Source organism: Primulina eburnea, chromosome 8 (genome assembly GCF_022965805.1).
Source record: "Primulina eburnea isolate SZY01 chromosome 8, ASM2296580v1, whole genome shotgun sequence".
Lineage (NCBI taxonomy): Eukaryota > Viridiplantae > Streptophyta > Magnoliopsida > Lamiales > Gesneriaceae > Primulina > Primulina eburnea.
The window spans coordinates 1,779,304-1,806,598 of NC_133108.1; the positions used below are offsets into that span (position 1 = coordinate 1,779,304).

Below are 27,295 nucleotides of genomic sequence, written 5' to 3' on the forward strand. Positions count from 1 at the left end.
GGTGAGGATGAAATTCGAAGACGGAAATGAGGATGACAAATATACTCCCGTTTCGTTCTATTGTCATCCCTAATTTAAATTCACATAGCGAAAAATCCTCCACCCTAATATTGCAATAAAAAAAAAAGAAAAAGAAAAACTATAAGCCGTTTTGTTTTATATCAAATTGAATGGTGGAAATAGAGAAAAATCACCCAATCATTAATTTATATGATATAAATAAAGTGTGTAGATATATCAGAGCTAAAGAAGATAACCTTTTTAACCCACGACTTTGTATTTATGCATATTTATTAAGTGATTTTATGCTTTATGTGGGCATTTCGCACTTATCCAAATATAGACAACTCAATGAATAGTCTGTAGAGGATATCTTTCCAACTTAAAATAATTAATAATAATAAATATATATGATCAGATATGTAGAAAAAATAACTTAATAAAACAAAGAGCCAGCAAAGATATATATTTTTCAAATAAACATTTTAGGTCTAAATTTTTTTATTTTAAAAAATTAATTTTAAAATGTGATAAGTTGGTCTCTCTTTAACTTTTATTTACATATAAAAGCAAAGCAAATCGAATAAACTATTCAAAGTGCACTGAAATTTTTTTATCGTATTAATGGAGTCGCACATTATCAAATCACTCCAGCTCTATCTCAGCATACATACATACATACATATATATATATATATATATATATATATATATATATATATATATATATATATATATATTGACAAAACAAAACCATTATTCTAATACTCTTCAATCTCAACCTTAGAAAACCCAAAATAATTTTTTTGAAAAAAAGGATCTCATCACCAAAATTTGTCATGGGGTTAAGGGTGTCAAACGGACTTGAACCCCGTACTTGGGTTTTATTGTGAGAACCACCACGGGAGCGTGACGGTAATTTTCCGATATATCAAAACTGAATCTCGAGATCAACATGGCTAATATGATCTTGGCTTCCATCAGGGCAAAAGATTGACCTACACAATTTCTTGGACCCGCGGCAAAAGGGATGAAATGCCGACCCGTGGCGAACGACTTCGATGCAAATCTAGCGGGATTGAACTCGTTCACATCTTTGCCCCATATCTCTTCACTGTGGTGAATCGCAAGCATTGGGATCCAAATCGAGAGACCCTTTGGGATGCGGAGATCGCCTAGCTTGATGTCTTCAAATGCCATTCGTGGAAGAACCGACGCTGGTGGATACAGCCTAAGTGATTCATTTATCACCATGCTCAACTGCAGTGGGGAAAAAATGTCATTGGCCGGCATTTTAGTATATCTTTGTGCACCAAAATCCAAAATTTTCAGAAAAAATGAGTGGTGACACTGTATATGATATCCAGTACGTGTCCCAAAAATAAAAATAAAAAAAAATCAAAAATCATAACAAGTAGCTCTATTTACCTAAACCAACAATAATTATGAGTTGTATACAATCCAAATTGCAGAACCCTGAAAGGGTTGAGTCGGAGTTATATATATATTTTTATTATTCTGATCATCTCTATGTTCATAACGAGATGATACTCATCTATTGGATTATCATTAACAAACACAGAGGTGAATACGGTTGGAGGACGGCATAACAAAATTATATATATATATAGACACACATAACAAATATTTGTTTTTGTACCTCTTAAATATAGAAAATTTTAGTATAGTTCTTCCACTACACAACTTCTGACTTAACTAATATTTTATGTATACAGAATTCTCTTTAAAATGTTTTCGATCCTCGATTCAAAACTTTTGATTCACTAGAACCTTACACTTTACGATCTCCTTCACGTGGCATAGAATCACGCACAACCCTTGATGCGATCACATGAAAATATATAAATGAAATCAATAGTTACCATAATAAATAAGAATATTTTTTAATTTTACTACATATAATTTACAACTATTCCCAGAGTTAAGTGATCATAGAAATCCAGCTCATGTGATGCAAATGTTTGTTGCGACATGCATACGAATAACAATATATATTTTATAATCTCGGCAAAGAAAATTATTTTATTATACGGGTTATTTGGATGGGAATGATTAGACAAAAACTTTAGAATAGCTCAATTTTAAATAATGATTTTTGGACTTTTCAGGTGTTTCTAACCAAATGAACATGATCACAAATTCCAATTATAAGTAATGATTTTGATCACATTGAAAACTCAGAATTTCAAGAGTAGTTATAGTTATTCAAAAGGTCGAATTGAATTATTAATTAATATTTATTGTGATTATATTATTTGAAATATTAATGAATTATTTCTCTTCTTCCTATAATCTGAGTATTCTATATATCATTTAACTTGTTTCTACACAACAGTTGCATGTGATACCATTTCATTCACGTGTTGTGATTTTTTTGAAATTTGTTATCAATCAAAAATGTAATCAAACTACTCAAAAAACATTTTGTTGATATTTTTAAAAGAAACAAGAAAAGAGGGAAAAGGACTGAGAGTAAGGTGCGAGCAATACTCACCATAGTAAGCTTCGACAGCTGATCGACAGACGGCGCACCACTGCCACAGACTTGCCTGACCTCCGCACGCACTTTCTCCTGCCAGTCCCGATTACTCGCAAGCAACATCACTGTCCAAGTCAGCAACAGAGCTGTGGTCTCATGCCCGGCAAAAAAGAAAGTCTTGCACTCATCCATTATTACTTGTAAATTCAAACTGAACCCATTGCTCCTCTTCTTCTGCATTTCATTGAGTAAAATTCCCAGCAAATCGTTCCCATGTGACCCGCTTCGCCCTATTTCTACGCAGTCTTTTCGACTCTGTATTATCTCCATTAACAGCCTTTCCACCTCCAATTTCAGTGATTTTATTTCTCTGTTGTATTTGCTTGGGAAAAACCTGTACGCAGCCAATTTTCAATATCCTGATACTTTCAAAAGAAAAGTTTGTGTTTGAACATGATAGTTGCGTACCGGCTTCCAGGGAAGCACAAATGGCGGCTTGCTTGAGAACAAAGATGCTGCAAAACTGTTAACAGATGAAATATTTGCTTCCCCTTTTCATAGTTGCAATCAAATTCAGTCCTCGAAATGATTTCAGCCGTTAGTCGGCTCATGTGTTCGCCTATCTCGAAATCTGTTCGGCCATTCTTTACTTCATTCTCCAGTGACTGCAGCATATGTTTAGTGCATTCCACCATGTAACCTGCGTAGCTCTGCCCACATGTTTTTAAAACTAAATATATTAATATTGACATTTGGCATTTCTTGACATACTATTGATGAATATATATATATATATACACATATATATATATATATAAAACAAGTATACCTTTAGCTTGTCTCCCGTGAATGCCGGTGCCACTATATGTCGTTGATGGTACCAATCGTCCCCATTCGCCATTAACAAACCGTGCCCGATAAAATGCTTGGAGCCCTGTTGTTGCAGCCATGATTTCCCGGAAATTGTGCTGTATTTAGATAGAAGTTCTTTGATAAGTTCGGATTCGGTTAAGCACATCCTGGGCTCAATCCCGTTCCAATATATAAATCTCTTCCCTACAAAAAAAGTTGCACCATCACGAATCTTGATCACGTAGAAAACATAACCGCGTACATGTAACATATCTCCATAATTTCATTAAATGAAGTTACCATATGACTGGGACCAAGAAACAAAATGAGGTAGGAGACGTCCCACGATATCGTGGTTGATCGAATCCATGTCGTGGGAGGTCGATTTTGCGACCATAGAAGCCATCTCCAAGATGTTGCCGACTAGGAACCGGGGTTTTGGGCCGTGCACGCCCTGTTTTTCCATGATTTTCCTGATTCTTCTCGGGGTTATGTAGTAACATGATATAGTTTCGTAGATAACTTTTAGGAGGAAATATAGGCTTAATATGAATATGGCCATTAAAACCACCAATTCCATGGTGGAAGATGGATTAAAAACACACAGAGGATATGGGAGAAACACTCTGTAATTTGTGCGCTAACCGAAAGAATGAGGATGGGTGTGGGGGGTTTTTGTTCGGTTGCAATGGGGTGTGGGGAAGTGTGTACTTATTTATAGTGCCAATGATAGGATATGAGGCGCTTTGCAGAGATGGCACAATTAACAATTAAAGCTAATTTGTTTAGTGAAAACTTTGAGCCATAATGATCACTATATTATTTTCATTTTACAGTACTTTTTTAAGAAAAATTGTTTGAGGAAGATAGGAAATTTTTCTTTTTTTTATCCTCCTCTATAACATAAAAAACATATTTTCTTTTTTCTACCATGATATTATTATTTTTTATTGAAATTTAATTTAATAAAAAAATAATTTTTTTGTCATACATAATACGAAAATATTTCAAATATCTAATATTATGTTACTCGCGACGCGTGTGCCATACCATTGTTTAGTTGAGATTAAGTATCGCTTAAGTGGACTTTTAAAATTAACAAGAATTCATATACATATTTATAAAACACATTAATTCCAAAAAAAATAAATGAATTATTGTTTCTAAAAACGTGGGTTTTTAATCAAGCTTAAGTGTATTAAAGCTTAAACAAGATTAACTGTGTGTTTAATATTTATATACATGTTTATAAACATATTTATCCAAAACATAAATGAAATCTTGTCTTTTCTACGGTCGCTTAATCTAGCTTGAGTGTATTAAATCTTAAGCAAGATTATATGAGATTAAGCGCCACTTAAGCGACTTTTAGATCGCTTCTTTTAAATATTAATTCGCATACGTGAAAAATCGAAAAATTCATAGGAGACTAAAAATATACTTTAAACGTGTAAAAATTTCTGAAATAAATTTAAATTTTCCTTTCCATATTTTAATCGATTATTTAATTTAAATTATTGACAGGAAAATAGTTTTGGTAACACGATTAATCAGATTATGTACAATTTAAGTTAGTTTTTTTTTTTTTAAAGTCGAATAGAAACTTTTGTATCTTTAAATCGAATAAAATATTTGCGTATACTTAATGATGGGCTCGTAGGTTTCAGTACTACCATCTGGAGAAAGGCCAAAATTCTTGTTGAGCCCAATTAAAATGTCAATGTACTTTTCCAAATCCAAATCTAAATCTGTAGATTAAAGAGATTCATCTAACCTGTTTGAGTGAGTGGAATAAGTAAATATTCGATCGTTAAAAGATTTATTTATACTGTTCGAGTTGGTGGAATAAATAAATATTTGATCGTTAATTAAGAGATTGATGTTCTTTGCTAGATATCTTTTTTTTTCTATTAGTTTCGGGTACCCAACAGCTGCGACGCCAACGTAATAAAAAAGTAAATTCAAATGCTTGGTTCGGGTTACACTAATTTTTTTATATTATTTTTTTAACACGTGTCGATCAGTTATTGTGTTTTACGGTACCAATTCGTCACCGCCATGTTACAAAATCATTAGCACCTCTTCTATATAAGCTGTAGCAGTTGTTTCTGGGACCGTACTGACGTATTGGAAGGCGGGAGATGAAGATTTTTGTGAAGACTTTGAAGGGCTCCAACTTCGAGATCGAAGTGAAACCTGAAGATACTGTATGGATTTATTTTCTTCCCTGTCTGTCGCTCTGAGATACGTAAATTAGTTCACATATATGATTATATGTGTGATTTCTGCTTGAATTCCAATGGATTTTGTTATTGGAGAGCAATTAGGGTTCTTAATTGGCGCCTTTTTGTGAGAGGTGATTTTAACCCATGGCGTTTGAGATTGTATGTGCAAGGTGCTTATCAAGAGTCCACTATTTTGTTGGGGATGGGGAATAAGCTGGTGTTAATTACCCGATTACTGTTTGTTGCTTTAGCAGTTATTTAAAAGCAGCTCAATTTTTTAGCCATCTGTTATAAGATGCGCATTATCTTATATTGGGAAGGGCAAGAATGCAGTTGCATTCATCAATGGAATTGAATTGTTCTAGATGTGGATTTCCTATCTTGTAGCCATGAGTCGAACCCTGTTATTGCTTGTTGCCAAAATGTTTTTGGATAACTTCTCATGGAATCATGATAAGTTGCTCCAATTCATGGGGTAAAGTTATATGGTAAGTTTGGTATCGGTTTAAACTTCTCTGTGCATAAGTAGTATTTTTCATTACCCCCTTTATTGTGTATATTGTTTCTGGACTTCTATTTAATCCGCTCTGCACTTATTCTAATACATCACACTAAAAATCAAATATCAATCACAAATATGGCTAGCTATGGCCTTGCTCTCTTATAGTGAATAAGAGAAGGTTTCCTTTGGGACTTGATAGAGTTTCTTAGTATCGCTGGTCTGTTTTTTTCCCTGTTCTATGTTCATAGTCCGTATATTCTTAAAGTTATTTGTTTTTTCAGGTGGCGGATGTGAAGAAAAATATTGAGAAAGTTCAGGGTTCTGACTCCTATCCAGCTTCTCAACAGATGCTTATTCATCAAGGGAAAGTTCTTAAGGATGACACTACACTGGAAGAGTACAAAGTTGCTGAAAAAAGTTTTGTTGTAATTATGTTGGCCAAGGTAATTACAATCCTTTCCTCTGGAGAAGCAGTAAAGCTAGTACTTATTTACTCTTTTTAGTGTCTGTCACCTGCAAAACCCAGATGCTGGAATGCATTTTAATGCCAAAGAAACAGCAATTTTTTTTTAAAAATTATTGACCATATGTGCATGTGGAAATTTTCTAGAATAAGGCATCATCAAGTGGAGCTTCAACTACATCTGCGGCACCACTGAGTACAGTGAGTTTATCCATCCCTATTTTTCCCTGTTTTGTCTTAGCGTGGTTTAACAAACTGGTTTGCATATCTTTTGTAAAACAAGGCATCATCAAGTGTAGCTTCAATTACATCTGCTGCACCAGCAAGCACAATGAGTTTATCCATCCCTAATTTCCCTTTTTTGTCTTAACATAGTTTAACAAACAAGTTTGCTAATTTTTTTTAAAACAAGGCATCACCAAGTGAAGCTTCATCTATATCTGATGCACCATCAAGCACAGTGAGATTATCCATCCCTATGTTTCCCTGTTTTATCTTACCGTAGTTTAACAAACATGTTTGCATATTTTTAAGTTAATTAATTATTTTCTCATGATTGATATCTTTAAACATCTGTATATCAAGAAATTACATTTTGCTTGTTTTTTTTTTTGGGGGGTAGTAGTATTTAAATGTTGAACTAATTATTCAAGGGTAAGTGCGATGATCACGATGAGATATTCTAGGGATTTTGTCTGGACATACTTCCATGATTTGAACTTAGTAGCAACCATTGGAGAGAATGAAGTCCGGAAACTGACACGCTCTGAATCAAATGAAGATAACAAAAGGATCACCACTAAACATAAATTCAGGAAAAAATGTAAACAACACCCAAAAAATCAATGAAAACCCTGCAGTAGTTCCAAAAGTTTGAAGCATACAATATATGTCGCCTCTCTGTTGGGGGAGGTATCACGATGGTAAGTTATGTCGGTGAATTTGCAATCAGTAAGCCATGGTTGTTAGTTTAAGCTAACTGAAAATAGTTTAACAAAACTCCTGCGCAAGCAGGTGCAGTTGGAATGCATAGAAGGTGAAGACGATACATATAAAACTAGCATCGCCAAAAACGAAAAAATATTAATGAATGTGTATCATGTAAGATCTCCAGTCAGCTTAAATGAACAACTGTACTTGCTTAATTTTGAAATATTTATATCTATGTTTTCTTTAAGTTTTGAGTGGTAATGACATCCGTCTGCGCATGTTCTAGATTTTACTTCCAAATTTAGGTATATGAGGATTGAGAATGTCAAATCTGCTGATATGTTTTGTTTGGTTAATTTGTCTCTTTGTAGGCCCAACCTACAAGTAATGCACCTCCAACTCAGCCTATAGCAGCGGCTCTGACACCTGCACCTGCACCTGCTGTTGCGTCGTGAGTTCATATTATTCTTTTAGATTTCAGCTATGCAGCAATAACAAATTATTTTCTACTTCAATATTCCAATCAATAACTTCGGTTTCATGCATTTGCAGTCCACAATCAGCTCCAGAATCTGCTCCTGTCCCTGCACCTACCGCTGCTTTGGAGTAAACTGATCTGTTTATTGTGTGATATTTGGTTGGATATGTAACTTTTCATTACAAAGCAACATTTTTCTGTTCGAACAGCTCAATGACTGATGTCTATGGTCAAGCAGCTTCAAATCTAGTTGCTGGAAGTAACTTGGAGGGTACTGTTCAACATATTCTTGATATGGGCGGTGGAAGTTGGGATAAAGACACAGTTGTTCGTGCACTCCGTGCAGCTTTTAATAATCCAGAGAGGGCTGTTGAATACCTCTATTCTGTCAGTCTCTACAATTCTTGTTCATTTTACTCTGTTTCTTTCTCTTATTATGTTGCATTTTCTATTTGCGATAAATGCAAAAAACGATAGTGAGAGTTAGAAATTACTGTATTTCTGTGGTTTGCTTTAAATTAATATTCTCTACCTCCTATAACATGTTTATAATTGTTCGAGAAAAATGTCACCTCAGGGTATTCCAGAGCAAGCAGAACTTGCTCCTGCAGCTCAACTACCTGCTGGTGAGCTGCCTGTGAATCCTTCAGCTCAAGCTATGCAGCCAACTGTACCTTCAGGTGGACCTAATGCCAATCCTTTGGATCTTTTTCCTCAGGTAGTAATTTGTTACTCTTTAGATTTCATATGATCTTGGAGAGAGCAGGAAAAAATATTACCCTAGAAAAATGGAAAGATTAGTAATTGTATCTTTCTGTTACTAGGGGCTTCCCAATATGGGCTCAAATGCAGGCACAGGGAGCGTAGATTTTCTTCGCAACAGTCAACAGGTACTGAAGATGCTTTTCTAGACATCTTCTAATTTGAAATTGAACAATGGCTTGATCTTGTTTTCTTCTTTTTATTGTTCTCAGTTTCAGACTCTGCGAGCCATAGTGCAAGCCAATCCTCAAATATTGCAGGTTCTTAAATTACACCATTTAGTCATACTGGCATGTAAATGTTAATGCTCTAGTATCACCTTTACGGCTTTTGATTGTATCTTTCCGCATAGTTGTCAAAGGCGAGCGCCTCTCGCCTGAGGCGAGAGGCGCCACCAGGCATGGGCGCCGTCCCAGGCGCAACGATTCACAAAGGCTCGCCCAGGCGCGTGCTTGGGCTCGCCTTGGAAAGGCTCTCGGGCGTGCCGAGTTGCTTTTTTTAAAAAACAAATTCAGTAACAGAGAAGTTGCATTTTGAAAATGCAACTTCTCTGTTTTTTTTAATAGTAACTTAAAATGCAAAAGTCCAAACCAACCCCAAACGTAACTGCTCAGGATGATTGAAGAATTTTAATTGTGTTACTTATTGTTATGAACTTATTAATTATTTGTTGTTTTGTGTAACATTGTGATTTAATAATTTCATATTTTAATATATTATTCTAAGATAAATATATTTAAAAAAAAATTAAAAATGTGCGCCTTGCTTCGGGCGCGCCTTGCGCCTTAGGCTCCAGAGCCCTTGTGCGCTTCGGTGTACCTTGCGCCTTTGACAACTATGTCTTTTCGTGTGTGCAGCCTATGCTTCAAGAGCTTGGCAAACAAAATCCACAACTAGTGAGAATGATCCAAGAGCATCAGGCTGACTTTCTACGCCTCGTTAATGAACCTGTCGAGGGGGAAGGGTGAGAAAACTTGATTTAATTTACTTTTTTAACATTTTTTGCGTTCATATTTCTACCTAAGGGGAAAGGTGAGATTTACATGAATTGGTACCATCTTTCTCATTCTCTTCTTAGCTCTGATTATAACATTTGATGTTTCTAGGAACATATCAGGACAACTTGCTGAAGCAATGCCACAGGCCGTCACTCTCACACCGGAAGAGCAGGAAGCAATTGAACGGGTGAGTTTTTCTTATTCCATTAAAGTTTATCCATCGCATGTGTTTTAATGTAACCATGTAATCCATCTCATCATTTGGTTACTACACTTGTATTTCAAATCATCTCTTTGCATGCTGCTGGGATATATCTATTATCTCCTTATTATGCACTTCGGATCTCATGTGGTAGTGTCAAATGTTGTCTTGTATATAGTTGAGTGACAGTGACTTTTAAAGTAAATCCAATAACAATTGCTGAATTTGGCGAACCTTTGAAGAGTTCAGACATTGGCGCATTTTCGTGAATTGCAATACTTTTTCTGATGCTACATTACCCAACAGTGGATTGCTCATTTTTGGTAACGCTAGTTGCAGCTTGTAGCTATGGGTTTTGATCGGGCTTTGGTATTAGAAGTATTCTTTGCGTGCAACAAGAATGAGGAGCTGGCTGCTAACTACCTATTAGATCATATGCATGAGTTTGACGAGTGAAGTTTCTGCGTTCTCGACTTGCCATTCAATAACTCTTTTTGACAATATGTTTTTTTTTTAAATACAGAGAGTTTTCCTATTATTTATGGTATAAAATCTTTCTTTTTGTTGCACTTTTTTATGCAGTCGATATTTTCTTTTCAGAAACAAGATCTGCGATGACTTTAAATATCGATATACACAATATTAATCGCTATGCGCTAAGAAACCAAGGAAAATATAGTTATTCTTCTCTTTCCCTTTACATGTTTTGGATCAAGTCAAATGGCATGAACAAACTCGGATGTGGCAGCAGCACAAAGAACGAATGGTTGGGGTGACTATTATTGTTAAGACAACATGCAAAATAAAAATATAACATTAGGACATAAACTAGCCGAGAAAATTGCCGCCTCCTTTCAGCAAAACAACACGACCAGAAACTAAAGCTTTGCTTACCAATCATCGCCAAATTCGGTGATTTGAACAAGCAGTAGCCCATTGGTTAAGGCAACCCGATCAGGCTTGGATTGGCTGGTGTGCTCCACAGTGGAGACAACCAAAGAATCATCTGCTGACAATTAAAGCCTCTCTTTCCCATACTCAACAGAATTTTCACGACCATTGATATCCATGCCATCTTCATGGCGGTCTTCTCGAGATAGGTCATCATTTGCAACCGCAATTTCGGTGGATTGAGGTTCGGACAACCCTTGCTTGTTACAATGGGAAGTTCCAGCGTTATGTCTATCAGATGGATCACTGTAGATTTCTTTGGTTTCTATACCAATAACATCTGATAAAAGCCGTTTGTTCTCATTGCTGGGGGCCGTCACTGTGCGCTCGAATTCGTCTGGGGCTTGATCAGACCGAATATTATTGCATAAGTCTAGGCTATCTGAATTGCTGGGCTTGATTTTATCACTCAATTGATATAAATAGTAAGATTCGTTATCACCACTATGGCCATCTTCAGTAACATGATGTTCTTCCATCTGACTGCTGTTATCTGCAACGCTACATACATTTGCTCCTTCATTAAGATCTTGATCTTCGGCAATGAGAATCTCCTTGTTGCCACAAGACGGGGAAGTTGAGTCTCCGTTACTACTGTCTGAGCAAGAGGTCGCTCTTTCTTCAGTAGGAACAGTTCCATTTCTCGAGGCAGGAAATGACTGGAATGTATCCCAATCGTCATCTTCTTCGGCATTACTGTTACTATCAGATTCCTTAGGGGAATCCTTTGGTGGGGCCGACCGAAGGGAACTGCTGGTTTCGTTTTGCTCTGTTGGTGAAGGTAACTTGATTACCAAGGGTGGTCCAGAGGATTCAGCTGGTTTTGCGATCTGGTCTTGTGTTACGGAAGCGCGGATAATGTCCTGAAAGCATTGGAATGAAATCGGAACCCCAAATTTTAATGCAGGAGATTGAAAGGAGAACTTAATTTTCAATTCCCCAAAGCATGGAATTGAAATTATGGAAGTTTTAAATTTGGAGATTCCAAACAGGAAACAAAGTGATGCAATAACACCTAGAAACTCAGTAAAGTATCATGCACTCAGAAAAAAATAACGCGCACACAATATTTGATGTACCAACAAACCATTATTTTGTAGATAAAATTGTCTTGAAGCTTAAGCTGAGTAGACTGTGAAATTAACTCATTCAGTGTCAAGAGAGCTCATATGAATAACAGTAGAAATGGCAATAAACATTAAGATATCGACAGTAATGGTAACAAGAACAATTAGGAAGACGAGCTACTCAGCACTTGGCACACACTACACAACAAGCTCTAACTAAATTCAAAATTACTTCAACTGGCACTGTATACTTTAGTCATCTAAGTCTCTCCTCAATACACGTATCCCTTTTCAAACCTACATGAACTGATGATGCTAGGATTGCAACACCGTGGAGACAAAACCAAAATCTTTGACTCATTCCAGGAATACCAAAGCCTGAATAATAAACTAAGAAAAGAACCTGAAGCTGCTGTCTTCGTGTAGCGGGCATTGCCAATAGAATCTCCTTTACAGAAACTGCTGAACTAGGAATTTGAGCAAGTTGTGAAACAATTTTTATAGATATGCTTCGTAAATCATGAACTTCCTGCAATTAAAATTGCTAATTGATAAAGACAAAAATGAATATTAAGCATGTGATGCATGCAATATACCATTGGGATTACCTGAGACAGAGAACCATGTGATACTGAAAAAACTGTAAGAAGAGCTTCCAAAAGCAGGTTTATCACACCTTTCTGATGATCACAACCCTTTGACAGGGTATGCAGAAGCGTTAAGATTTTCAGAGACTCTCCAGCAATAGCAACTGCTTCTCTTTTAACATGTTTCTGCAATCAAAATCAAATTGCTGGACAAACGAGGTGATGTGAAAATGAGATTTTAAGTTTTGCCAAATGAAACTATTACCTCCAAAGCATTCCGAATTATGATCAACAGATCTCCGACAAGCTCACCAACAAAAATGATTATGAAAGTATTTGACGCTGCACCAATTCCTTTCTGTAATATGACTTTCAGTACCTGCAGACCAACTGCCTGAATCTGCACAGTAACTTCTTGTTTCATATTTGAAAGTGAATGTCTCAAAAAAAAAAAACCATTAGGTTGGATTTGGATTCAGTGATTTGAAATCCATGATTTCGAATTTATTTTCATTATTAGATAAGTTAAATTGAAAAACTTAAAATCATCATCACAATGATTTTCAAATCACTCTATAATATCACAAGGATTTGAAATTCACTGTGGATATTATAATTGTAGGGTAAATAAGCATGTAAATTGATTTGAATTTCTTTTGTGTAAGTAATCTAAAGAATGAATATACATTTAAATACATGGATTTCAAATCCTTCTCTCCCTGTCCGAACAAAACCTTAGACTTTGACCACCTGTATGTCAGAATCAGCAAGCATGGCCTGGATGCACTAGTTTTTGAAAACTTATAGGTGCCTGTACCTTTTATAAATGGAATGGATAAGTGCTTCTGCAAGCCACCTTCAAGTTTCTTTGGAGTGATGTGACTTTTTCCTCTTGGTTGCACCTAACATATGAATTATAAAAAATCAGAGAGGTGCAAGATAGAAGCAAGTAGAGTACAAAGATTTATACCTGTGCATCAAGATTCATTCCAAGAGCCAGCAATGCTCCTAAAGCTTCTGCAAAAGCATCCCTTACAAATTTCACCGGATCCTCAAGGGCCTACAACAAACAGATTTGATGGATTCCTATGTAAAGAAAGAATCAATAGTAATAAGATAAGTAAAGAGAGAACATGATAACATCAGAACCTTTACACAAAGAGACAAACAGTTCTCAAGTTCTCCAAGTCCTATTCCCGGTCCTCCAATATTTGCAAATGCCTTGAGGCATCTTGCAGCAGCTATTCTAACAGTAAAAGATTTATCTACAACTCCAATCCGTGTAATGGCACGAAAGGCCTCTGTGTAAGCAGCAGAATTAGCACTCCCACCAGAACCTTCCAAAGCATTACGAAGCATGTGCAAGGCCTCTTGTCTAACAAAATCCTAGAGCACCCAACAGTTAGGTAGGATGTTCATAGCTATTTAATGAAATTCATACCGAGAATAAATAATAACACATTATCATCCTATGACACATTTCAATCGAAACAAATCAGAGAAGCATCACAAATAAACCTTTCATTATCCATACTCCTGAATTAATGCATTGTTGACCAATGGATCAGTCACATAACACACATGGAAATTTACAAGCGAAAAGAGAAAATAACTTTCAGACAAGTCATTTCCTTATTCATTCACCCCAACTGCCTGAAAGCAAACAAAAAGAACTTGTACATGCCACATGACTGAGGGATACATATGCGTATCAGAAATGACAGATTAAACGAATCTATGCAGGTTTTGTTACCCTGTGTTTCCAGAGCAACAAGTATCGACTACTCAATATGCCCTAAAATGTTATATAAAGCACAAAACAGCTACTTTTTCACATTAGATAAAATGGATGATGTTATAGGAAATAAAGTTAAAAAACTACTTGACCAAAAAGGAATTTAAATACCTCACTAAATTTTAGAAGTTTTACGACAATATTAGTTGTTTCAAGCAATCCAGAAACAATTCGTCTTCCAAAGTAGCGATACAATTCTCCCAAGCATTGGGCAGCACCTACGCCAGCATCCAGAAAATGACAATAATGAATGCTTCCCCCAAATACTATTACCCAATTTTATGATCAAAACATAATTGGCAGGATAACAATGCCTCTTCATAAAAAAGTAAACATATCATCAACCATATGTGGCCCCAGCGGCCAGCCTGCTATAAAATGATTATTCTCAGGGTCAGGATGCCGTATTCAACATTTGTGCTGGATGATGTGGCAGATTGAAACTATAACAGACCAGCATAAGAACAGGCAGTCCAGTGCGGCTACAAGATATTACTTTTTGGCGGGAAAAATGATAGTTGCAGGATCAGGATCTTGGGTTATAAACACCAGCTACCTCTGAATAGCCTAAGAAAAGGAAGAGACTAATACGGACTTCAGAAAGCTAAGGCCATAACACATGCACGCCCACAAGCGGCAAGCCCATAACAGTAACAGTGCACTAATGATTCGAGTAGGATCATATTAGTGCATCGGAGTAAAGGTGAGTAGAAACCAAACCACTAGTTTGAATCGGTTTTAGAATCAACCAAACCGAAAAAATTTGTTTGGTTCAAAGTTTAGATTAAAAAATCCAAACCAAGCTTATTTGAATCTTATTTTTATTTTTATTTTTGGAGCTTATTTTTATAATTTTGTGGGTCTTGCAATAGTTCAAATTTAGCCATATTGTGGCACCCAAAATCTATTCATAATGATAAATAAGGAAAAAATGAAACCTAATAAAAATTTATGAATTGATTCATAAGTATATTTTATTAATGATAAATCATTGTCATGCACTAAATCATTAAATGCTTTAATATTTGTATGTCTATTGATATTAATTACACTAGCTAGTTTAGAAATTTTAAATTATATTTTAAAATCATGTGAAGAAAAAAAAATCAAGTTTAAAATCCATCATCCAAACCGAAGCAAAATAAAATCTAATTACGGTTTCATTTGGTTTTTTAGTTTTTAATGGCTTGGTTTGATTTGTTATTTAGTAAGACCGGTAAACTTGGCATAGTTTGGGTTTCTATCAAAACACAAATTAAGCAGTATTTGCTCACCCCTACATCAGAGGCATCTATTAACATGATGTATCAAGGCATCTATTAACATGATGTATCAAAAAGTTTGAAAAAAACCTGGCCTCACTATATAATAAAGCCATCTCTCGATTTGTTCTAACTTGTCTACATAACATGTCCTGGCAATTTCACGCAGAAGGTAATGGGTTACTCCTACAGCAGGTCCTTGCACAATGCCCAAGGCTCTTGGTTGAGTAGCACGAGCAACTTTGAATTTATTATGAGCCCAAACGGCGAGGGTTCGAAAGAGACGCCTAAAGTTTTTCAAATAGTTTATGGTCCTAATCAGATATGGGTCCAATGGTCTGCCCTCAAAAAAAAAAAAAAACTGGTACAAACCAGAAACTTTCTGAGCCTCGCTCTTCTTTCCATCAGAAAGAAATCCCTGCAGGCTGCTTGCTCTAGAGTATATTGAAATCCCATCACCCTTTAATATTATCTTTGCCATTGCCACTGATGCCAAATGCCGCACTGGCCTACGAGCTCCAAGCACAAGCAGAGAATAAAGAGTGTCCTCACATTTCCTTTGCCAAAGTAGTATGGATTCCTGAAATGTTGGAATCTAGTCTAGGATCAAAAGTTTGAAGCCCTCAATTTCACAAGAACCGAAAATGAGAGAATCATGAAGAATTTAACCCCTACAACGTTACTGGGAAATAATAGATGGAAATAAAAAGGATTTTAAAAGTTACTAATATAGAATATCTTGATCAACGTAGACAAAACACCAACAAAATAATTTCTTTTTCAAAAATAAAAACCCTCCTGGTTTTAAAATTATGCACCCGACCACCGGCTAAGATATCATAAAAAAGAAACCTACAACTTGAGATGCCGGCAGTGTTAAATAATACAACTCTGTTGCACGCTCTATACAATTTATTTTATTTTATCGTTTAACATCAACAATTTCATATTATTTATCTCATTGAATTTCACGATGAAACAGTTTTTTCTTCACCAACTCAAAAACGAGACAAACGCAAGCCAAGGACCATCATAAAGCTAATATTAAAGAAAAAATGACTCCTTTTAGGCCAATCAGATACCCAAATTTCTTTAGAAAGCATGAAGATAACTAGGCAACACCACATTGAGCACAAAACTTAAATAAGCCAAGTGGTGATAAAAAATAAAAAAACCTTGGGATCCTCTTCAATGGCCGATATTAGATCAGACAAAAGATCAAAACAGAGAAGTGGGTCTGGAGGCTTGTGAGCGGCAGATGCCACGATTGATTCGAGCTGCGCCACCAGCACTCCGAATCTTGACAAGTGCACGTTCCCTGTCCCGAAATTTTTCGCCATAGCCATGCTCGTGTGCGAGATGTATGGGCGACTGCCACACAGAGGAAGAAGAAAGGATGAATGCGTTTGTCTTCTGGGAGCTGCAGACAGTACTCAGCTGTACTGGTCGATGGATTCCGGGATTTGAGCTTACGGGCTACGGCGTCGTGTCTGGTTTAGCATGGCAAAGCTGAAATAAATGTCTATATACATTTATCGTTTAATAACTTTTATAAAACTAATAATAATACATGTGATTTATATATCCAAAAGATATAAAATAATTATCAAAGTTATTGTATAGTTCGTTATATTATTTATTTATATTTTTAATTACATTTTTATTTAATTTAATCTTATGTTTGATGTATCATATTTTTTATTCATTTACCAATCATTTATCTTACATTAACCATTTATTTCACATCAATCAAATCATTGAATTGAAATTACAATATTACACTTAATAAATAATATTATAAATATTTTATTAATATTTTCAAAAAACCAAAACGATACTATCATATCATCTTAAATTGAAACGAATTAATCAATCAAATCAAACATTATATTTTTATATATTTATTATTAAAAAATATTACTTATCTTCATACTATTTGTCTCATATAACGAATCAAATGTATGCAATTCTAATAACAAATTTTATATTCGGAGTTTGTCTTTTAAATTCTATATTTAGAAATGATATTTAGTTTGATCCAAAGTGATAAAAATAAAAATTTCGAGGTACTCAACAAAAACCGAAATCTTAATTAATTTTTTTATCTAGCTGTTTATAGAACACATATCATACAACTATACGACTCTCTGATACCCAGACCGTAACTTTTTCCTTTTTTTTCTCAATGCCTTCGGAATTGTTGAAAAACTAACTTAAATTGAGATTAATTTTTCTATTTGCATGTTTTAATAGGGAATTTAAAGTTAATCGTTGGATTTGAAAATTCTATAGTATTTTGTTGAACTCCATTGATTTAATATAAGCACAAAGATTTTGAATTAAAAAATAAAAATATTCCTTCCTATTGTTATTCTAATATATGTAACAATGAACTATTTAATTTTCAATTCTCATCAAATGTCAAAATAGAATTATGTATGTGCGCGAGCGCAAGATATTTTATCAAAAAATAAAAGCATAGTTCATTAACGGTTTTCTGATACAAAGAAAATTTTCTAGGCACGCTACTAATCAGAACATATGCCATGTCTGGCCAGGATACCAGAGAAATGAACTATTAGCAGAATTTCCTATATGTTTTAGGCATTATTTCGTCGAACAAACTAAACCCGAAGACTTGATGGCGCTTTTCCTTCCTGTTGAAGTGTGTACTCTTTCTTCATTTGTTCCAAGATAGAGTCGTTTGTGCTGCAAGAAAAAACAGAAACACTGTCGGATCTTTTATCAATTAGGAATGCACATAAATACAACAAGAAAAACACAAACAAAAGCAGAGGTCTTTAATTAGGAATGTTCAACCCGCGCCATTCCATAATAGTGCTCATGCCACACATACATTATAATGCATAAATATGATGATGAAGGCATACGATGATGATAATTACAAGCTGGAAGAAAAATACATATATATAATTGAGGGATGAAACAAGTTATGTTGGTTAGCATCTTGATAATGGCAGGAAGTGCAAAATTAGCAAGAATAGAACCATTGACATCATTTTTTTCTTGTTCTCTCCATTTTTCTCAGTAGAGATGGAAACGAACAAACCCTTGGGAGAAATAACCAACTTCCTGTCGGCCAATAAGCTGTTTAAAAATAAAAAGTTGAAAGAATCTTTCTTCCAGAAATTTCAACTAAAATATAAACCAAAAGATTCTTTTAAAGCACCTTTAAAACAAATTAATTATACATGCATATCATGGAGCTTCCAAAATCTTTTGGGAATTGAAGTCACAGACTTACTACTGATGGAGACATTCATTCAATTCATTGGCTTGTTTGCGACATTTCCAAACAACAGATAATGTTCTTCCTGCAGCACATTCAGCGTATTTTTCTGTGTAGAAATAGCATTCTTTCAATGCCTTTTGCTTCATTTTGCTGCGCAAAGCTGATGTTATCGCTAAATGAATATTTGCACATTGCAATAAAACTCAAACTATATAAAAGCATAGCTACACAAATTTATGATACCAGCATCATTTGCGACCACAAATAACATGATCTTTTTTTTCGTTTTAACGACTGCCTCTTGAATTCTTTCACTTCCTTAGGGTGAAACCAACCATCTCCAATCACCCCAATGCCAACTCTAATCATATATGGCTAGATCATACCAATCTTCAGACATCAATATATCAGGCAAAATTCATAACTCATTTTCTCGCAGACCCAAAAGAACTGCAGCCTACTCAGGTTGGACTGAGTGAGGTTGGGGATTTCCCCTACCCTCAAGTTTAAAAAAAATTAAATGTATATAAATAATTTTTCCTACCGCATATAATTTTTCGCTTGTTAAATACATAAAATCACCCCAAAAATCAATTTTATCACGGTCAATAAACATAAACCTAAATTTTGAAATAACTGGGTCTCAGACATCTAAACAGGGGACACCACCCAGGTGTTGTGGGCGAGGTTTGGGTTCAAACCCACCGTAAAACACCCCTCCCCCAAGTAATTAGATCCAAAATAGAATCAAAACAACCCGCTTAAGCAACAACTTAATCCCCACAAAGAAATAGTTAATTTCTTCAGCTAAATTTTACATGCATGACAAATCAGTGAGATAATAAATCTAATGTCGCTCGAGTAATTGAAGTCGAATGAGATAGGGTATAGGGTTTAAGAGGTTAATCTTGAATCATTGAATAAACACTTCACCTTCTTCAACTTTCTTCTTGACGTGATTTTCTCTGGCTTCTTGCACATATCCCATTTGTTACAGATTCGCAGCTCAAAAATCAAAGGCAATTCCACTCGAGTGTGCTCTGTTCTCGGCTCTTTCAACAATTTGTTTTCTTCGGTTAAACCTTAAAAGCGTTGAATTGAGAGAGTTGTTACTTTACAAGTCAGAGTCGTGTTTTTGTTCAAAATTAAAGATGAGCTCATTAGTCATTATCCAATTTACATATTAAAATTAAATTAGGTCAAAATGTGGGAAAGGTATAAAATATTACTGGATTTAAAAAACAAAGAGAAAACTAGAGCATCGAAGTCGTTGTAGTATAGTGGTGAGTATTCCCGCCTGTCACGCGGGTGACCCGGGTTCGATCCCCGGCAACGGCGACTATTTTTTTTGCTCAGTCTTTTGTAAGAAAACCAAGAGAGAAAATGCCCACATCAGTATATCTGTATATGTTAAGATAATATGTAAAAGATACAAATTTTTACGATAAGAAAACATTATTTTTACATTCTTTATTTACAATTTCAGTTGATTAAAAAAATTAATTTTATATTTTTCACTTTTACGGAACAAACATCTAATTTTTTTTTAAGATTTTCAATTCTATTTTTAATATATATTATATATATATAGTTAGTTTGTTAATTAACTTGTAATTATTTTGTTAGTGAATGCCATAAATAAATAAAAACAATAAAAAACAATATGGCAGTTAGTACTATTTCACTTATCGACCAAAGCTCTTATTAAAAATATATTACTTTTAAATCTTAAAATAATGTAACTATATTATAGTTATGCCATAAATTGTATTGGGATCTATATTTTTATAGATCAACGATTCTTACAATCTTCCATATATATATATATATATATATATTTCTAAAAAGCAAACATCTCATATGTCAATTATTAGTTGACAGCCATGAAGATTTATCGCTGAAATAAATATTAAACGATGTTTTCACAATAATTGCGTTTGTCAACAGGAATCTCTTATCACATTTTGTGTTGCAATATTAATTTTGGGCAAATTTGTCAGTCTTGATTTAAAAACAGGCAACTAGTCACATTGAAAATAATATGCCTTGAGTTGGGAGAGTGAATCTCAAGACTTAACTTTTTAAATTTGAGATCTTGGATGGACACGACGTGACAAAAATATTATATATAATAATAATCACCTTAATTATGACATACAACGTCCCTTTTAGGTTATCCCACGACGTTGAAAAACCAACCTAAATTAATTGTCTTTTCCACATTTTCAACCTTCATTTTTTTTTTAAAATGAGAGTCAAATTTTGTTTCCCTGCCCTACACTCTAAGCTACTATGTAATATTAAATTCGTGGATCAAGATATTTAAGTATTAACAAGTTGATTGTCTGGTCTTGTTCGTAGTTAAATCAAACAATTTTATTTTATTTATTTTTTTAATGAAATTGCTTATATTAATTAAATAAGATAAAAAGATAGTATATGTAAGATTACACACTAAAGATCTCAAAGAGATAATAAAATACAACGTACGCTATCAAGATAATCAATCGTCTATACTAATATATCAAATGCATCAATCGAAGGAGAAACACATCGAGAAATACGTAGTTCTGAAATTTGAAAATAAAAATAATTATGTAACATGAGATATATGCTGATTTCTTTTTGGCTGCTTGCAATGATTAAGATTAAACATTATTATTTGAAAGAAATAAGTTTTTTTTTTGTATATATCTCTTATAAATGTTTTAATTCTTTTCCATGCAATAATTTTCACTATCACTAAAATACATCCCACTGTCTCTTAACCATGAGTGGCTCATCTAATAATCTTCACATCGCTATTCTCTCCAGTCCCGGTGTCGGGCATCTAATACCGGTTCTACTCCTAGCCAACCGCCTCGCCGCCCAACACAACATCAAAACTACCATTCTTGCAGTCACAACTGGCGCTGCTTCATCGGAATCCAGCCTCCTCAAGCTTCCAACTGAAGAGGGGCTCGTCGAAACTGTGGAGCTTCCCCTTGGTGATATCTCACACCTCATAAATCCGTCTATACAAGTTGTCACAAGACTCTGCATGATGCTCCGGGAAGCTTTGCCGTTAGTCCGCTCTGCCATCGCCTCCATGGGCCGCAAGCCGGACGCCCTGATCGTCGATCTTTTCGGGACAGAAGCTCTGCCGATTGCCTTGGAGTATGACTTGCCCAAGTATGTCTATGTTCCCTCTACTGCATGGTTCACTGCGTTGACTATTTACTGCCCAGTACTTGATGGAGAAGTCAAGGGTCAATATGTTAATGAGCGAGATTACTTGAAAATTCCGGGCTGCAAACCAGTTCGACCGGTGGATGTGGTGGACCCGATGCTAAACCGGCATGATCAGCAGTATATCGAGTATCTGAGACAGGGGAAAGAGTTCACGTTATTTGATGGGATTTTATTGAACTCGTGGGAAGAATTGGATTCCAAAACCCTCGAGGCTTTTAGGGAAAATGAAGCGTTGAGGTCCGTGATGACCGCCCCCCTTTACCCTATCGGTCCTCTGACGAGACCCATAGAACAGGAAGTGTTGGAAAATGGCTTGATGGATTGGTTAGACAAGCAACCTAATCAAAGTGTTCTACTTGTATCATTCGGAAGCGGTGGGGTGCTATCGCCGGAGCAAATGACCGAGCTGGCTTGGGGGCTGGAGCTGAGCCAGCAGCGGTTCATTTGGGTGGTGCGACCTCCGACCAGTGGTCGTGTGGACGATGCGTTTTTCACCAGAGACGAAGGGTCGGAAGAGTCCCCGGGCTATTTGCCTCCGGGGTTTTTAACCCGAACGCGAAATACAGGAGTGTTGGTCCCGTTGTGGGGACAACAAGTCAAAATCCTGAGCCATCAATCGATGGGAGGATTCCTGACGCATTGCGGGTGGAACTCGACGTTGGAAAGCATAGTTAGTGGGCTGCCGATGATAGCGTGGCCGCTATATGCAGAGCAAAGGATGAACGCTGCCTTGTTGACAGAGGAGATCGGGGTGGCATTGCGGCCGGAGGAGTTGCCCACAAGGAAAGTGGTGGGAAGGGAAGAGATAGAGAAACTGGTGAGGACATTAATTCAAGGTGAAGATGGACAAGTGATGAGGGACAAGGTTAAAAGGTTGAAAATTAGTGCTGCCAATGCACTAAGCGAAATCAGTGGCTCGTCACACAAATCCATGTGCCAGATTCTATCCGATATTAGAAACAAGAGAGCTCAAATGATCCGTTGAGGATGAATTAATTTAAATCTGAAACTTTATTTCATGTATATTCAAGTTTGAGTGCATGCGATGAGAAAATATTAAGTGGCGCCATGCATGAGTTTATCTGGCCGGTCAGGATGAGTTGTAAGTGGCCTCTGTGTGCAAATAAGCGAGCTTAACTGTAAAAAAATTTCTGTGAATGCGAATCTTGATTTAGGAGTTAGGCACGATTTCAAATCGGTCCAATTTTGGTCGTTGATCCTACAAAGGGGTAGTACGATCGAATTTCCACTTAGAGAGGGAAGAAACTAGACTACCCGGTTTGCCAATTTGAGACTCGAAATAAAATAGTAGGAGGCCTTGAAAGCGCCGCCTCTGCACCCTTACAGTGTGTTTGACAACCAGGATTTGAGAGGATTTTATGGGATTTGGAATTGAATTTGGAATTGGATTTGGAAATTCAAGTATTTGAAATTTATCATTAGATATGAATAACAATTATATTTATAATTTAAATCTTTTTTTATAATTTGATTTAAACTTATCTGAAACAAAAATATATATGTACACTTTTGCACCAAATGGTGACTTATGCTATGATGCTCGAATCTATATATAAATTCTAGTAAGAAGATTATCCCATTAAAAGTTGAGAATCAGATACAAAACTTAACCTTAAACATGCCAAAAATAGATTCAGTCGAGTCGAGGAGCGCCTAACTCTTGAATGTTCGAGTTTGACTCGTTTATAATCGAGCCGAGATCGAGCTTATTTAATGAGTATATTCATGGTTCACGAGTTTATTTAAGTTTTTATCGAATCAAAACGAGCTGAAAATAATATAAATTATAAATTTAATTATTCATTAAAAGTTAATTTATATATTTAGAGAAAAATATAATATTCTAGTTAAAATTTGTAATTTTATTTTAATAAATAAATTTAATAAATTTTTCTATATTTTTCAAAAGTAAGGTATAAAAACGACAAATCAAATATCAAAATTATTATTTTTTTCATCTAAGATGATCAGCTAACTCATTACTCACGAGTCAACCAACGAACATGTTCACAAGCCAATGAGTCGAATATTGTAAAGATTGAGCTTGGTTCATTTATCTTCACAAGTTTTATTATACGAGCTCAAACAAACTTTTATCGAATCGAATTTCGAATAATCCATGAGCGATTTGGTCCATTATCATCCTAGATCGAACTACTATCAATATTGCTTTATAAATAAATAAAGACTCGGAGAAAAAATTTAATAGGTAAATTTTTTTTGAAAATGAGGGGATAATGCAGAACCCATCCAAATGATCAGCACATGTACGAGTAACCTCACTTAATTTCTGCAACTGAGTTTGCTGCTCATTTTATTCACTTTCTTTTTGCTTGAATTATTTTCTTCTTCTTCTTCAAGTTTTTTTCTGTAAGGAACGACCAGAACGTTGGAGTTCTCATTTTATTTCTGCAACTGAGTTGAAGCACGTTGTTCGATTCATCTCTGTGTTTGATTTGTGCACATATCAGACAGTCTTTAAACCTCTATTCACGGAATCTTGGGGTTTTGTGCGGACAATGAAACTGCTAATTACCGTCAAATAAAACAAACAGATCCCATTTACAAGTATCTGTTAAACTTTAATAGGTGGACTTTGATTCAGACAAATTCAAAATTTATCTCGGTGAAAAAATGGCTAATATTCAAGCAATCATTCTAGAATTAACAGTACAATTAACACATGGTTTGAGTTAGTAAAAAATGGTTGGTTTGATTATGTAAGCAATGATATTTTAATTTTTGTTTTATTCCCTAAACTTCGTCTATAGATACTCATTCATTTTTCATTTCAAAATCACAGCAAGTGAGTGTTAAAATTAGAGAGTTCTGAGCGAAATACTATGTATTCTCAATTCTCTTATTCTTTGTTAAGGTTTAGAGTGGACGTAGCTCGATTTTGGGAGATGAACCACTATAAATTATATTGATGTTCATCTTATTCATTGTTGATATCACTTACGATATTCCGCTGCAATATTACCTCGTTTTTTTCCTAGATATCCTAACAAAAATCACATCCCTTTTTCCTTGCATATTTCTACATGCACAATCTGTAATACCTTGTTAGATTCAAATCCATAGAGAACTGGTATATGGAACTCAATATTGAAATAAGTAGCTGCATACACAACTTTCTCGTGGGATTAGAATATATAAAGACTAGTTGAACTGGACCACGATTAGAGGGTTAATTAACCCACAAAAAAAATCCATTTTCGCCACTTCTTTCGGATCCATTGCTCCTGAAAGATCCTCCAGCAATTTAATTATACTTTCCAGAAAATTCTATTCTCATTCTTCGATGCTTATAAAATTAATCTTCTTCTTGTAATTATTTTAAAATTTTGATAATCGCGCTAAATTTCATAATATTTCCTAGACATGGCCTCTGTTTGGTTCATTATCCAGATATGGTTTTTCATATGAAATGGAAACCAAACGTTACCCAGAGATTTTCAAAAAGAACTTATCTAAGTTTGTATGGGATTAATGCTTCTCCCAAGTATCAAAAAGGTTGCACGGTGAAGATAAATTAAATGTGAGAAAAATCTATTTCTTCTGAAAAAACTTTGAATTGAAAGTGGTAACCATGTGCAGCTAAAGATTATGGTTCTTGCCGTATTAATAAATTAATGGACGAGTTTGAAAGCTATAATTAATTAATTCTATATATGAAACGAAGGAACGGTCTCATGCCACATATCATTATCTTTCGACGCACTGTAATTTAGATCGTTAATTAAGGAGATTAAGGATTAAATAAAATCTGTATTATAAAGTGTAGATTTCTTGATTTGTACGTAATTTTGTATAATATATACAACACATGCATAATAAATATATATATATATATATATTAGGGTGCATTATTTGCCATATTGATACTTTTTTAGTTGGAACTGTTGACACCGATAGTCATCTCAATTTTTCTTTATGCATTTGTTTAGGAGTAATTTTTTCATCAATCAAGACAAGTTATATAACTTATAAGCTAAATGGTTCTTAATTAAAGTCAAATTACATCCTCAAAGTTAAGGATTTAATCATTTAATTACGGTCATTATTTTTTGCTCTCATTGAAGAACATCAATTCGTAACAAGTAGGACCCCTAAACTCATGGCCAGAGTTAATATTATAAAATATTATTGCATATTGCTCAATGAATATTTATATTTACCTATATATATGTGGATGATTTTGTTTTTTTGTTTTGTTTTTTTTTTTTGAGGAGTATGGAATGAAATAATTGAGTCTCAGATCCTAATCTCTATCATAAACTTGAGACTTTGTTACCCAGATAGACTACAAGTCACGAGAGATTGATGATTTTGATTATATATTTTTAAGAGTGAGAGATTTGAAATAATTGAATATAAACTCTATCATAAACTTGAGACCATGGTACTCAGATAGACTAATTGATGATTTTGATTTAGGGCACAACGAAGGACATCATGGGACAAGTAAATTAAGGTTACGAATACCTAGATTAACGCCAAAATTAAGGCGTAATTAAAATATGGGCCGTTGAATTCTAAGCAATATTGAAAAGCAGATTTATTTTGTTCGTGATCGTGCTGACGGGGTCCACCGCGAATGAGTTTGTATGCAAGACTAGATCAAAATAGTTAGGCAATATATATAGATCAAATCTTAGTTAATTTAAAGAAGAGGTGCATTATGGCTAACAGATGGGTGGAACATGGAAATTTCTCTATATCTTAACATTTAAGAACAATTGAAGATGATATAATATAAACTTTGTTTGTTCATTATGTGCTATGAAAAGTTGGGTTTAGTTTATGTTATATCATGAAATAATTCTCCACACGTTTCACTACTATTAGATTACGTGACTCCCTCGTATTTTAGTAGAAACTAATATTATAATTGATTAACCAAAAGATCCATGTTATAGAAGAGGAACTGTACGATAAATAAATCCGAAAAGTTGTGGTTATATTTAAGTAGTTTCAATTGATAACTTCAGCTTAATTATCGAGTATGATCCATTTATCAAAGAGTTAAAAAGTTCTTTGTTTTTTTCCTCAAACTTGTCATAAATATTTGAATAATTTATTTCTTTATTGTCCAAATGACATGGATCCACGGACCATAAACATGTAAAGAAACACAATATTCTTATGTCTTGCAGCTTTATAATTCGTTAAATGGTAAATCAACCATTTTTTTTTATGTTAGCCGTGGAACA

The 27,295-nt window shown here is 34.8% G+C and overlaps 5 protein-coding genes and 1 non-coding gene across 16 annotated transcripts; 3 read left to right on the forward strand and 3 right to left on the reverse strand.

Moving 5' to 3' along the window:
* Positions 1-740: 740 nt before the first annotated feature.
* Positions 741-4,098, reverse strand: LOC140838296 (cytokinin hydroxylase-like). The gene is made up of 5 exons (XM_073204477.1): positions 3,653-4,098; positions 3,330-3,556; positions 2,969-3,210; positions 2,516-2,894; positions 741-1,260 (listed from the first exon to the last, which is right to left on the reverse strand). Exons 1-5 carry the CDS (start codon positions 3,930-3,932, stop codon positions 838-840), a joined length of 1,551 nt encoding a protein of 516 aa, XP_073060578.1. The 5' UTR covers positions 3,933-4,098; the 3' UTR covers positions 741-837.
* Positions 4,099-5,404: 1,306 nt separating this feature from the next.
* Positions 5,405-11,104, forward strand: LOC140838298 (ubiquitin receptor RAD23d-like). Of its 6 annotated transcripts, none has more exons than XM_073204484.1 (13): positions 5,405-5,559; positions 6,361-6,522; positions 6,690-6,743; positions 6,826-6,873; positions 7,844-7,923; positions 8,025-8,078; positions 8,160-8,337; positions 8,528-8,668; positions 8,775-8,840; positions 8,925-8,972; positions 9,570-9,676; positions 9,819-9,897; positions 10,246-11,104. In XM_073204484.1, the coding sequence occupies exons 1-13, from the start codon at positions 5,494-5,496 to the stop codon at positions 10,366-10,368; spliced, it is 1,206 nt and encodes a 401-aa protein (XP_073060585.1). In that variant the 5' UTR covers positions 5,405-5,493; the 3' UTR covers positions 10,369-11,104. The 6 variants fall into 6 exon arrangements, with proteins under 6 accessions (XP_073060585.1, XP_073060587.1, XP_073060586.1 ...); XM_073204486.1 differs by having other exon boundaries at positions 10,252-11,104; XM_073204485.1 differs by lacking the exon at positions 6,826-6,873 and adding an exon at positions 6,955-7,002.
* Positions 10,929-17,089, reverse strand: LOC140838297 (protein SWEETIE-like). 6 transcript variants are annotated; one of them, XR_012119564.1, is made up of 9 exons: positions 16,750-17,089; positions 15,947-16,169; positions 14,424-14,530; positions 13,667-13,903; positions 13,488-13,577; positions 13,268-13,419; positions 12,783-12,917; positions 12,607-12,703; positions 12,334-12,459 (listed from the first exon to the last, which is right to left on the reverse strand). XR_012119564.1 is itself a non-coding variant. In XM_073204482.1 (8 exons), exons 1-7 carry the CDS (start codon positions 16,918-16,920, stop codon positions 12,826-12,828), a joined length of 1,005 nt encoding a protein of 334 aa, XP_073060583.1. In that variant the 5' UTR covers positions 16,921-17,089; the 3' UTR covers positions 12,539-12,703; positions 12,783-12,825. The 6 variants fall into 6 exon arrangements, 5 of the variants coding, with proteins under 5 accessions (XP_073060579.1, XP_073060584.1, XP_073060583.1 ...); XM_073204482.1 differs by lacking the exon at positions 12,334-12,459 and having other exon boundaries at positions 12,539-12,703; positions 13,335-13,419; XM_073204479.1 differs by lacking the exons at positions 12,334-12,459; positions 12,607-12,703; positions 12,783-12,917 and having other exon boundaries at positions 12,947-13,419.
* Positions 17,090-17,962: 873 nt separating this feature from the next.
* On the reverse strand, positions 17,963-19,954 carry LOC140838299 (uncharacterized). Its single transcript, XM_073204491.1, has 3 exons — positions 19,761-19,954; positions 18,840-18,987; positions 17,963-18,283 (listed from the first exon to the last, which is right to left on the reverse strand). Exons 1-3 carry the CDS (start codon positions 19,813-19,815, stop codon positions 18,199-18,201), a joined length of 288 nt encoding a protein of 95 aa, XP_073060592.1. The 5' UTR covers positions 19,816-19,954; the 3' UTR covers positions 17,963-18,198.
* Positions 19,955-20,093: 139 nt separating this feature from the next.
* TRNAD-GUC (transfer RNA aspartic acid (anticodon GUC)) lies at positions 20,094-20,165 on the forward strand. The gene has a single exon. It is a non-coding gene; the product is annotated as a tRNA-Asp (tRNA).
* A 1,412-nt stretch (positions 20,166-21,577) lies between these two features.
* On the forward strand, positions 21,578-23,265 carry LOC140838300 (anthocyanidin 3-O-glucosyltransferase 5-like). The gene has a single exon (XM_073204492.1). It carries the CDS (start codon positions 21,598-21,600, stop codon positions 23,041-23,043), a length of 1,446 nt encoding a protein of 481 aa, XP_073060593.1. The 5' UTR covers positions 21,578-21,597; the 3' UTR covers positions 23,044-23,265.
* Positions 23,266-27,295: the final 4,030 nt, after the last annotated feature.

Coding starts and splice junctions, on each gene's coding strand:
- LOC140838296 (XM_073204477.1), bottom strand. CDS start 3,932: ATGGAATTGGTGGTTTTAATGGCCATATTCATATTAAGCCTATATTTC. Junction 2,895..2,968: donor TTGTGCTTCCCTGGAAGCCG/GTACGCAACTAT, acceptor GGCTGCGTACAG/GTTTTTCCCAAGCAAATACA. Junction 1,261..2,515: donor AGCTGTCGAAGCTTACTATG/GTGAGTATTGCT, acceptor TCCCCACTGCAG/TTGAGCATGGTGATAAATGA.
- LOC140838298 (XM_073204484.1), top strand. CDS start 5,494: ATGAAGATTTTTGTGAAGACTTTGAAGGGCTCCAACTTCGAGATCGAA. Junction 9,677..9,818: donor GAACCTGTCGAGGGGGAAGG/GTGAGAAAACTT, acceptor TGATGTTTCTAG/GAACATATCAGGACAACTTG. Junction 9,898..10,245: donor AGCAGGAAGCAATTGAACGG/GTGAGTTTTTCT, acceptor TGGTAACGCTAG/TTGCAGCTTGTAGCTATGGG.
- LOC140838297 (XM_073204478.1), bottom strand. CDS start 13,291: ATGCTTGCTGATTCTGACATACAG. Junction 12,704..12,782: donor TAATTCGGAATGCTTTGGAG/GTAATAGTTTCA, acceptor TTTTGATTGCAG/AAACATGTTAAAAGAGAAGC. Junction 11,727..12,333: donor CACGAAGACAGCAGCTTCAG/GTTCTTTTCTTA, acceptor CAATGCTTTCAG/GACATTATCCGCGCTTCCGT.
- LOC140838299 (XM_073204491.1), bottom strand. CDS start 19,815: ATGGGATATGTGCAAGAAGCCAGAGAAAATCACGTCAAGAAGAAAGTT. Junction 18,988..19,760: donor CAAGAAGAAAGTTGAAGAAG/GTGAAGTGTTTA, acceptor CGATAACATCAG/CTTTGCGCAGCAAAATGAAG. Junction 18,284..18,839: donor AATGAATGTCTCCATCAGTA/GTAAGTCTGTGA, acceptor TTTTTCTTGCAG/CACAAACGACTCTATCTTGG.
- LOC140838300 (XM_073204492.1), top strand. CDS start 21,598: ATGAGTGGCTCATCTAATAATCTTCACATCGCTATTCTCTCCAGTCCC.